Source organism: Cnephaeus nilssonii (assembly GCF_951640355.1).
Source record: "Cnephaeus nilssonii genome assembly, chromosome: 6".
Lineage (NCBI taxonomy): Eukaryota > Metazoa > Chordata > Mammalia > Chiroptera > Vespertilionidae > Cnephaeus > Cnephaeus nilssonii.
In genome coordinates this window covers 5,903,133-5,914,208 of record NC_137077.1, presented here as the reverse complement: position 1 = coordinate 5,914,208, position 11,076 = coordinate 5,903,133, and the positions used below count along the sequence as shown (strand labels likewise).

Here is an 11,076-nt window from a genome sequence, read left to right as displayed (position 1 = left end):
ACAAAAGGAAAACAGGGCATTGGCTCGTGGCTACACTTTTTTTTTTTTTTTTTTTTTTTGCTAATCATCACTTGCGGATACCCCCCCCTTCTTTTTTTGGGGGGGCGGGGAGAGTGGAAGGGAGGGAAGGAGGTGGCTTGAGGCCTCACCTGCCACAGGCCCTCCCTACTCCCTAGGCTGGGTGTGCAGCCTGTCCTTCCTCCTCCCAGAATGCCCTGTCCTAACTTCTATCCCGTCAGTTTCCATTCGGTTGGGTGACTGGGTTTAGTTTCCTTCCTGACTGGCTGTGAGCTCACAGAGGGCGAGCTCTGTGGCTTTTCCATCTTGGCATCCGCACCCCTGGGGCCTGGCACTCGATAGCTGTGGGATAAACATCTTTGAACTGAATTAAATCACGTGAGACTGAAAACATCTTGATAGGAGCTCAGTCTGGCCACCAAGGGCATCCCAGTCAGTGTCCCCATGGCCCCATCCAACTGCACTCAGCCCGAACACCAGAGGGACTGGGCAGGGCCAGGGGCTGTGCCTGGGCACAGGGCTCCACAGCCTCGCTGTCTGGCCAGTCGCCTCTTGGTGCCTGGGATACACCACACTCTGAGGATCCTGAACACGTCTCCCCCCAACCTCGAGAGGCTGTAGACGGAGTCAGTTTTTGACCATTTTAATTGTAAAAACCAAGACATTTGTATAAATAAGACCGCTATGTAAAATAGGATTCATCCTTCTACTAAAACACTCTCCCCACACTCAAAAAGAATCTAGAAAACCCAGCAGAGAGAAGAAGTACAAATCAGCATGCGGTCCCTGATGAGAGTAGCTGGCAGGCCAGGTTCCCTGCTGAGACGGCCGAGGCGAGGGCACTCCTGGCCCAGGAGGCTCGCCGAGGCTCAGTGACACTCAAACTGCCGGGCAGCAGTTCCCACGCCCTCGCCGCGGGCTCCCAGCTGCACGCTGGGGGAGTGGAAAAGGTTGACGAAGCCTGGCGGCTGGGGGGCAGGGGGCGGGGAAGGCTGCTTGGTCCGCAGGCCGAAACGGGCTGTGGAGCTGTTGGCCCGTGAGATGCAGTGGTCGCTCAGCCGGGGGTAAGCTCGGGGAAGGGGCTTCTGGGGAGTCCCCACTTCCCCGGAGGACGGAGGACGAGGAGAGAAGCTGCCGGTGCCCCTGGAAGGGAGGCTCCTTCCTGGGGCCATTTGCATACGGTCCATAAAGACAAGGGCAGGGGTCACGTGCCAGCGGCCCTGGGTGGAAGGCAGGGGGCTCCGGATGTGAGGGGGTAGCCCCGAGAGACGTGGGGCTGCATGTCCCCGCGGGAGACGTCCACCTCCCCCCGCTCCCACCCTGTCACGTGCCCGGCCTCCCTGCATGGAGACCACGGCCTGCTGCCCTCACACCCTGGCACTCAGAGTGAGATGGCTGGGAGCCCGGGGACAGAGATGTCGCTAAGTTCACACATGGGGCCTGGCTCAGGACACGGGTACACAGGACAACAGACAGACCCCACGCTCTCCTTCAGAAAACTCGGCCCTGCCTGGGGCTGCGCCCCATCCGGAGGAGGGGCAGGGGAGGGACAGTGTCAGGAGCACTTCCAGACGCACACGGCCAGCGTCCCCCCGAAGTACAGGTACAGGAGGTTCTTCACCTCATGTGTGATCTCAAACCCGAAGCCCTCGCCGATCACCACGTGCCAGGAGGAGCCGAACTTCTTGTCCATCGTCTCTTTGATCATCTTGGCGGCACTCTGGAACGAGGGGGCGCGCGTTAGAGGGGTGGGAGGGGCAGCGCACACGTCGGCTCCCTCTGTGGGAAGCGAAGTCGTGGCAGGAGAAGGCCTGCCTCCTGGCCCTGCTGTCCTGCCCCGGAACCACCACGGTGCCGCAGGCCCCCTCCCGCCAGGTCACCACGCAGGGCAGCCCGGACCTCCCTCCCCGTCAGGAAGATGGCCGAGGGGGCAGAGCAGGCCCCAGGCTGGACACAGAGTCCTGGTCAGCTGTTTCTGGGTCAGTACCAGGCTGTTCTCAGAACTGTGAGTCATAGGCCCAGAGCGCCCTGGAGGCTGACTGCACAGGAAATTATCGTCACTGCGAGGCGTCGGGTTACCTGTGGGACACAAAGGCTGTTCCCTGAAGGGTTCACGGCTCCCAGAAGAGGAGCTGGACTGCGTCCCTCCTCCTGTGCTCACTCTCTCAAGCAGGGGTCTAGGGGAGGGCGAGGCCCAGGCTCTGTGGGACAAGTCCCAGGTGCGGGCACCTGCCGGGCACCAGCAGCACCCGCCGCAGGGCCAGGTGCCATGTGAGCACTTGGTCCTCACCACTGCCCAGTTCTAGACTAGAACGGCTCAGAGATGAGAAATGGCTCATCCAAGGTGAAGGAGCTAGGAAGGGCTGGAGGTGGGATTTCAGCTGGGGGCTGGCTGGCCCAGAGCCCCGGCCCTCATTGGCCAGGGTCTGCCTCCCCGCCAGCTGCCATGACACCGACTGCTCTCTCTCAGCACCTGTAGCGACTGATAACAGCAGTCCCGTGTGGATGCCCTAGACAGTGCCGGCACGGAGATGGGTCTAACGTCTCTGAATGGATGAATGGATATGCGAATGAATGCCTGGGCGGGCCTGTTCTCCCCTGGCATGGAGCCCAGGGCAGGTGCCCTATCCAGCAGCCCCCCTGAGACAGGGCAGGGGCAGGGGCGTCACCAGGACCCCTCTGGCTTTTCTCCCTCAAGGGCTGGGCGTGACCGCCAGAATAGTGCCCACAGACGGCACCGGCCTCTGCCCTCACCGCCCTTCCCCGGCTACACATGCTCTAGCCTGTCCCGCAGGACCCTCTGGAGCTGGCTGTGCCGACGGGGGTACTTGATTCACCCACGGGGTCACCAAAGGTAGGAGAGGCGCCTGCACCAATGGCAATACCTCGTTGTTGTTGGAGAATTTCTCACAGGCCGTGACACACAGCTCCATGGTCTCCACTCGCATCTCCTCTGGCATGTCCGAGTGCTAGAGACAGGGCAGGGGGACAAACAGAGAGGGCTCAGCCGCGGCCTGGGTTCGGGCTGGCCTCTCTGTCCCAGGCTCTCGGCACGGACGCTGGGTGAGTGCCCTGGCACCTCCTGACTGGGGCGCACAGCTGGGAACTGGGGGCACGGCCTCAGCTGAGCCACGTGGCTCCAAGGCCCAGGCCCTTCTGCCTTCACTTCTGCCTTCTGGAGGCCTCGTCGCACCCCCTGCAGCCAACAGACGTGGGAGGCGGCCGCCCAGGCAGGAGTGAATCCGGCTCAGAAAACGGTTCACGGGCTGCCGCCCTCGGACACCGCAGCCCTCACCCCGGAGCCGGGGACAGCGCGGCCTCGCGGCTCCTGGCTTCTCCCTGCCTCTGGGCTGCGCTTCTCAGTCCACTTGGCGGGATCCCCTCCCAGTCCCAGCGCTGGGGGCCCCGGGCTTGGCTCCACCCTCTCCTCCTCTTCGCTCTCTGCTCTCCAGGGGCCCCAGCCTGTTCCGAGGATTTACTTCTTATATTTGGGGCGGGGTGGGTCCCACAATTTCATCCCCAGTTTTAATCTCTCTTTCGGCTCCAGACTCCTACATCCAACTGCCTACTTGACGACCTCACTCCAATGTCAAAAAGACAACCCGCCTTTCCCCATAACCCTCCCCTCCCCTCACTCAGGAACGGAAACTACGTTGTTTAAACCTTTCCTTCCTGTGGGCCAGGCCTTCGTCTGTCTGGTTCACAACTACATCCACAGCCTAGAACAGCCCAGGATATGCAGGGTGGCCTAAATAAATACTTGTTGAATGAATGAGTGAATGAGTGAATGAATGAATGACCGCTGACTTCTAAATCTCTAGTTCTGAGCCAGCTAAGCCCTCTCACCTTCCCCCACTGCCTCTTGCCTCCCTCCGAGGCTGCGTGGGCCCTGCTGGCCCCCTGCCTCCCTCCCTGGGGCTTACCCTGACCAGAGGGAAGGTCTGCAGGCGTTTATAATCAGCCTCATCTTTCTTCCCTTCTGCTTCTCCCATGATCCTTCCACCGTGACCACTGGAGGCGAGGGGGGCTTTCAGGAGGTGCCGAGACGGGCAGTTAGGACACACCCAGGAGACTCAGGACGCAGGCCCTGCCAGCTTGATGGGAGCAGAAAACGTCTTATCCGGGGTGCTGCGGAAAACAGGGAGACCAGGGAGAGTTGGCTTTAAAACCACGCATCGCCAATTAGCAAAGCCTCAGCGACAACCTGACACCCCCCAGTCGTCACTCCTCCGCATCCGCTTCCAAATGGCCAGCAAGTCTGCAGACGGGCGATGAGTCACCACGAGATGCTGGGACCTGGCGAGGAGCACATGGTGCGGTGCCACAGCCCACACCGCCGTTCTCAAGACAAACACTGAACGCGGGCCAGGCCGACGATGGCGCTGGAGCCAGCAATGAACAGACAGAGCCCTGCATGCCCACGGCCAACGTGGTCCTATTTCTCAGCAGACGTGATGAAACAGTTAGGATCGGGTCACGATCGGCAATCCTGGGCTTATGGGAAAGCGAGGGCCTCCTCCTTAGGTCCCTGGCCTGCGGAAGGAATGGAACAGGTTCCATTTCCTCTTGGCATGCCAGGCTCTCTCCCCCGCCATGTCCTGGCTGGCTGGCCCAGGGGTTGGAGGCCTGGGCGTTAGTGCTGCTTCTACTGCACCCCCGGCTGGCCTCGGCCTCAGACTCCTCCTCAGTTACACGAGGGCAGTCAGCGTCCCGCTCATTTGTTATGAGAACCAAATGAGACGACGTCCGTAAGCAACGAGCACAGTGCCAGGCACGTGGCCGGCATCCGTGCACTGTCCTGCCTCCCTCTGGCTCCTGGGGAATCAGAGAATGCACGTGGCCGTGACCGGGAAGCTATAAAGCCGGAGACACAGGCACAGGTTTTTTCCTTTTCGCGTCTAGTTATCTAATTACAGATGGGCTTTTCCTAAAGAGATGGGCCTGGATCCTAAATGACAGGGGCATTGCTGGACATCCCGGTGTTTCTCTTTATATTTATCCGATAACTCAAAGACTTTTTTTTTTTTTAACTCAGAAGAAGTGCTACTATAAATAAGTGCCCTTTTCTGGCTGTGCTCATGTTGTTAAACCCTTTTTAACGTCCATTTCAAACAAATACAGTACAGACACGTTATTCCAACATTTCAGACATTTCCGAACGAAGTTATGCTCATGGCATAGCCACCGAACCCCCAAGATGCCTAGCGTAGTAACGAACAGGTAACGAAGGGTGCCATTTAACAGGTTTCCAGCGTTCAAAGTGCTGCAACACCCCAAGAGTCCGGTCCTGCACCAACAGAGGCCCGGGCCGCTACGCAGCTGACCGGAGGGCACCGCCAGCGAGCAGCAGAGCTGGGGCGAGTCTGGGCCGTCTCTGGCGTGGGCACTCCTGACCCTCCTCAGGCCTTCTCACAGCACTGGCACGCAGTAGGCACCCACAGCACTGACCCCAGTGCGCGGCTCTCGGGTTCCAGCGGGAGATAACGTTGGATCTTCCCTCTCCGTGTCTGCTGTTCGGACGCTAACTTGCCCTTGTTTGGCCGAGCACTGAGCGTACCGTGCGCTTTTCTGACTGTGTCCCCCCCCCCCCCCCCCATATGCCTCAGACGCCCTCAGCGCCATTCCACTTGGTCGGCTCCCCCAGCCTGGCACCAATTCCAGCATCCCACCACACTGGCATTTTCTGACTCCTCAGTGGGCAGATGGCTCCTCTTACCAATCCTGGGCACTTGCACCATTCAGATATTCGTAGTTTTTGTTTGGCTCTACATAAAAGTTGGCAAGTTAGCAAGCACAACTCATTGTACTTTCGGCTCGTGCTTCTTCTGTCACAAAATCCAGTGAATCCCTTTGTCTTCCGCTCATTAACCTACGGCCCATCCCCAATCCCATCCTGTCCCTCTCGCTCTATTACAGGCCACTTTATCGCTTCCGCCTCCACACTACCAAGGGGGTGACGGCAGGTGGCGGCGACACTGATGATCAAAGGATAAGGGCTTTAAGGCTTGTTTACCTCCCGAGATTTTTCAAGGGGGAACCACTTAAAATGCTGAAGCAGCTGCTAACACATCTTCCACCTAAATATTTCAGTTTGAGTCAATTCATCCTCGGGCTAAAGTGCCAGCATGGCGGGCCGGAAAGGGCATTGGAGGCCGCTGTGCACACGCCTGTCCTGCGGGCAGGCAGGGTGACAACTGGGACCCTTCAGCATCCGAAATCCCGATGAAATAGACTTGGGAAGGGTCACAAAGCCTATTCTTCAAGAACAAAGGGGAAAAGCCATTGGGAGTTGGGGGTGAGGGGGAGGGGGAGGGTCAGCATCCTGCACAGCAGAGAAGGTGCCGGACCAGGAGGCGGAGCCTTTGGGCTGGAACAGCAGTTCTGTAACTGAAATGACTCCTTCCCTCTGCCCTGCTTTGCAGCCGTGGGCAAGTGATTTCACCGGAGCGGGGTCTGCTCCCCTGTGAAACAGGACCATCCCAGCTTCGGAAGGCTGCGCAGGCGCCAAGGACATGCACGCGCACTCAGAAATGTTAAAGCTCTGAACTGTATCCTCGCACGGCTCTTCCTACCCGTGTGACAGTAGCCAGGACTTTGCCAACATGATTCAACCACGTTTACTAAAGAACATGACGGCAAATAGCTTTCATAACCACTACAGGTACCAAAGGGATGAGAGTTAAAGAAGGAAAAGCAAGTTACAGATGGTGCTTCCAAGTAGAGAAAGGCAGGAGAATTTTCTATGATGCTGTACCGTTTGAGTATAGCTACAGTCATTCAGACACGATTCAAAACCCTGCTGAAAGGATGCTGCCAAAAATAGAACTAGAGGTTTTAATAACCTGATCCATCTTCCATGCAAACGCGTGTGCACCGGACAGCTCCAGGCCAGAGAGGCCCATCAGACCTAAGAGAGAGCCCGTTAATGATGTAAGTGTGCCCATGGCCGGCGTACTTGAACCTGCTGGGTACCAAAGCTGGACCCGTCCAGGGCCCGCCCAAGGCCAGAGGCAGCCTTGCTCTCTCTCCTGCCCTTATCGCTCCTCTTCAGCCAAGGGCCCCTCTGCGTGCTCGATCAAGACGCATTCTTTATGTGTAACATGATGTAATAACACGGACTCACGTGGTACAGACTGGGATGAAATCACAAACATTCTGGTCAAGATACAGAGTACAACCCAAAGTCATAACCGCCGCAGCTATTGGCTCTGCCCGAGAACAGCTGCCTACTGACCACAGACAGTGGGTTACCCAGCTCCCACCTCCCCTTCCCCACCCAAGAGAACAGAGTTGAACATAAAAGACTAAGAATGACATCATAGAAAGAAGTAGAAGTTAGCACTTTTAAAAAATATGTTGTCCTCGGAGAGAGGACATATCAGACGATGAACTGGTAAGAGCAGATACCTATGCTTCATCTTAACCAAAAGGCCTTATTTAAAAATAATTTTTAAAAAATATATTTTTATTAACTTCGGAGAGGAAGGGAGAGGGAGAGAGAGATAGAAACATCAATGATGAGAATCATTGATCAGCTGCCTTGACCGGGAATTGAACCGGGACTTCCTGGTTCATAGGTCAACGCTCAACCACAGAGCTACACCGGCTGGGCTAAAACGCCATTCACAATAGCTCATTACTGGTGACATCTCACAACCAGTCATGACTTAGCAGTGCATCAGGAGTCCAGACCATCACCAGGGGCTGAAAGACTATCTATTCTGGTGTAGATGCTCCAGAGCACCAAGTCCAGTGTCTGGCACACGCAGAACAACAACAAATATCTAAATTGTAATTAAATCGTATTTCATTTGCCCCCTGGGAAGGGAGAGGACATACCAAATTTAATCCGTAATACTTACTGAGTACTGACCTTAAGCAAGGCAACAGGATGGGTGCTCTGTATACAGGGTCTCAGAACCACCACCCCTGCCCCCCAACTGTCAGACGGGCGCTATTATCCCTACTTTTCTGATGACCGTGCAGGCTGAGAAAAGGAAAGTGACATTCCACTTGGCTAATTAATAGAGGAGCTAGGATTCGATCAAGTATATATGACCTCAAGCTTATGCTTTTCCAACGACTCCATTTTAAGCAAGAGACAGTCCCTGTTTTCAAGCTTACCTCCTGAGAGACCAACACACATACACAAGGAACTAACGGGCTCAGGACAGAGAGCGTAAGTGCCACAAGACAGAAGCCGAGCTAGAGGGAAGAGGAGAATGCCAGGTGGCCAGGGAGAGGACAGCAAGAAAAACTGGAGGGCAGGAGCAGCCTTTGAGTCAGACCCTAAAAGGCAGTAGGAATCCCGACAGGTGGACAAGAGCTTCCGGAAAGCAAGGGGAACAAACACGGTGATGTCAGAGCAGAAAGCTCCAAGCGTTTTCTGTGAAAGTCCAACAGGCCCACGTGGCTGGAGGGCAGAAGCTGGCAAGGAGAAGGGAGAAAGAAGGCGGGGAAAAGGGGGGTGAGGCTGTGGACGTGCAGAAGGGCCCTAAAACCCGGGCTTCAGAAGGGTGGATGTTTTTAGTGGGGAATGAGAAGCCCTTTGGAGGGCTCCTGGGGGTTGGTTGTGGTTTTGGGCAATTATTCTCGTTCATATAATGGAGTTAACAGTTCATATAATGGAGTTAACAGGAAGAAGGACCAGAAGAAGGGACAGTTAGGAAGCGACAGCCATGGCCCGGGTGACAGACATCAAAGATGTGAACCAGGGTGGGGGCTTCAGAAGGGAAGGGATGTGAGATCCCGCTGAGGCAGAATCAAAACCACGTGACAAACTGCCAGAGTGGGATGGTCATGGCCCAATGATGGGCGATGCCCCAGGAGGATGGTGATGCCCCTGAGAGACACAGGGGAAGTCAGGTATGACCGGTGGATAGGGAGAGAGGACAGTCTGATTTTAAAGCGACTGAACTTAAGTCGCTGGCGAGATGTGCAAATGGAGGTGTCTCCGCAAGAGTAGGTAATCACCGAGTCATGGATCATCAGGGGCAGGAGAGAAGCCATTGAATCCAACCATCACATCAATCAACACATCCATCTCTAACACATACACACACACACACCTCGCCACCCCAAAGTGTCTCTAACCACGGAAACCCAGGAGAAAGAGCAGAGCTGGAGATCTGGATTTGGGGGTCAAATGGAGAAATGACAGCTCACACTAAGGGAGCTGGTGGCACTTCCGAGGGGAAAAATGTGGGGAAGAGACAAAGGAAGGAAAGTAACCAATACAGAATCGAGACTGGACTGGACTCTTTATACTTCATGTTATCCTCAGAATCCCCAAAGGAGATGCGCTGTGTATCCTGACTTTCTACGAGCCCTGGGAGATTACGTAACTTGCTGGGGTCCTGCTACTGGGAACCCAAACCAGGTCTGTCGAGTTCTTTGAACTACACCCGATTCCTCCAACGGGAAGCACGTCCTCAGGGAAGCCTGCTGTGGGCCAAAGAATCACATCCTAGAACGTCAGAGTCCAAGAGGCCTTAGAGATCATTCAGCCCAACTTCTCGTTTACAGATGGGGAAACTGAGGCCCAAAGAGGGAAATAACCAGCCTGGAGTCCCAGCACGTCGCCTACTGTCCAAGTCAAGAGGAACGGGCCAAGACTCTGGCGACCCCAGGCCCAGCCGCCAGAGGGGGGAATTACACCTTGTATGGGGAGGGGGGGTGTCCAAAGTTCTGGGAGCGGGGTTCGGTCAGGGAGTCTGGAGGAGCGCGAAAGGTGACGGGGCCTTGATGGAGGAGTTGGGGGGCAGGGTGGGGGTGGGGGGGGAGAAGCGGTCTGCAGAATCGCGAGACAGCGAATCTGTCACCACCAAGCTCGCAGGTCTGCTAAGTGGGAGGATGGGGGTTGGGAGGACCTGAGGCTGGGGACCAGCAGGGAGGAGACTGAGGTGGGGCCTCCGCGGTGGGCGAGGCCCCGCCAGCCCCGCGGTGCTTCCCGGCTCCCCTTCGGGCCGGCCCTCCCCACCCGGCTGCCCGCCCAGCCCCCGGGCCTCACCTGCTCCCGCGGGGGCTGCAGCCCGGCCGCAGCTAGCGCACCCCCGCCAGGGTTGTCAGGGAGCAAAACAAGAGTGTCTTAGCAACAGCAAGGAAGTCCCGCCCCTCACCGGACGTTGACACCATTTTTACTTCTTATTGGTGAAGAAAAGTGTCCTTCAATGTTGAAGGGCCCTTCACACAGAGGTTTGAACGAAAGGGGCGTGGCTTATAGCCTAGGGAGGCGGGGCTTAACGTATAGTCGTCTTCAGTGGGCCTGAGGAGGCCGGGACGTACAGGAGTTCTTATTTCAGAGAAACAAACTTTTAAGAGCAGTATTGCCCTGGGAGTTTCTTTTAGTCATTTGGAATAACGAATGCAACTTGTTGGCGTCGTGACACGGAGGTGTTACTTTATGAGGATCTCCAAAGCCCAATAATTGCTACTATTTACGTAGGGCTTTACAATGATATCTCTCCTGATATTCACCACAATTCTTTCAGATAGTAGGATTCGGAACCCCACCTGAACGAAGGTGCAGGGAGGCTAAGTAACTTGTTAGAGGAAAGAATCAAGGAAAGAATGAACCCGAGGGCTCTTTCCAGGGGAGCACACCCTCATAGAGCTGCCAGTCCTAGTCCTCAGGGGACATTGTACATCTAATTAAAGACACAGCTGCCCAGACCATGCCTTTTTCCCCCTTCGGAGGGAAAATTAATCTGAAAGTATTAATGCAACTATGGAAGGGACAAGAACCTGCATGTTCAGTTATTTGATTGGCGGATCAAAGGTTCAGTGGGGTACTCCATCATGTAAACACTGACTTCCTCATGGTGGGTACTTCACATTCATTGGCACCTCCTGGGAACTCAGCCCTGGGCAGGTTCTGGGGATTTAAAGAGGAAGAAGATGAGGATCTTGGTTCCAGAGAAGGCACAGTCCATTGAGGGGACAGCTGTGCCAACAAAATGGATACAGAATCATTCATTCTGCCTGTGCTCTGGCAGAGGTGTGGGCGAGGGGCTGGTTCTCTTCCAGGAGGGAGTAACTAACTCTCAGGAGAGGTGGTGC

At 55.9% G+C, this 11,076-nt stretch overlaps 1 protein-coding gene across 1 annotated transcript; it reads right to left on the bottom strand.

The window, feature by feature from the left end:
• Nucleotides 1-662: 662 nt before the first annotated feature.
• Nucleotides 663-10,088, bottom strand: DNAL4 (dynein axonemal light chain 4). Its single transcript, XM_079775676.1, has 4 exons — nt 10,028-10,088; nt 3,942-4,146; nt 2,904-2,987; nt 663-1,738 (listed from the first exon to the last, which is right to left on the bottom strand). Exons 2-4 carry the CDS (start codon nt 4,008-4,010, stop codon nt 1,574-1,576), a joined length of 318 nt encoding a protein of 105 aa, XP_079631802.1. The 5' UTR covers nt 4,011-4,146; nt 10,028-10,088; the 3' UTR covers nt 663-1,573.
• Nucleotides 10,089-11,076: the final 988 nt, after the last annotated feature.

Bases quoted from the DNA above. Each gene is read 5' to 3' on its own strand.
- DNAL4 (XM_079775676.1), bottom strand. From the start codon at position 4,010: ATGGGAGAAGCAGAAGGGAAGAAAGATGAGGCTGATTATAAACGCCTG. The intron at 2,988-3,941 runs GTAAGCCCCAGG...CCCTGTCTCTAG, and splicing joins AGACCTTCCCTCTGGTCAGG to CACTCGGACATGCCAGAGGA. The intron at 1,739-2,903 runs GTATTGCCATTG...CCCTCGTTCCAG, and splicing joins AATTCTCCAACAACAACGAG to AGTGCCGCCAAGATGATCAA.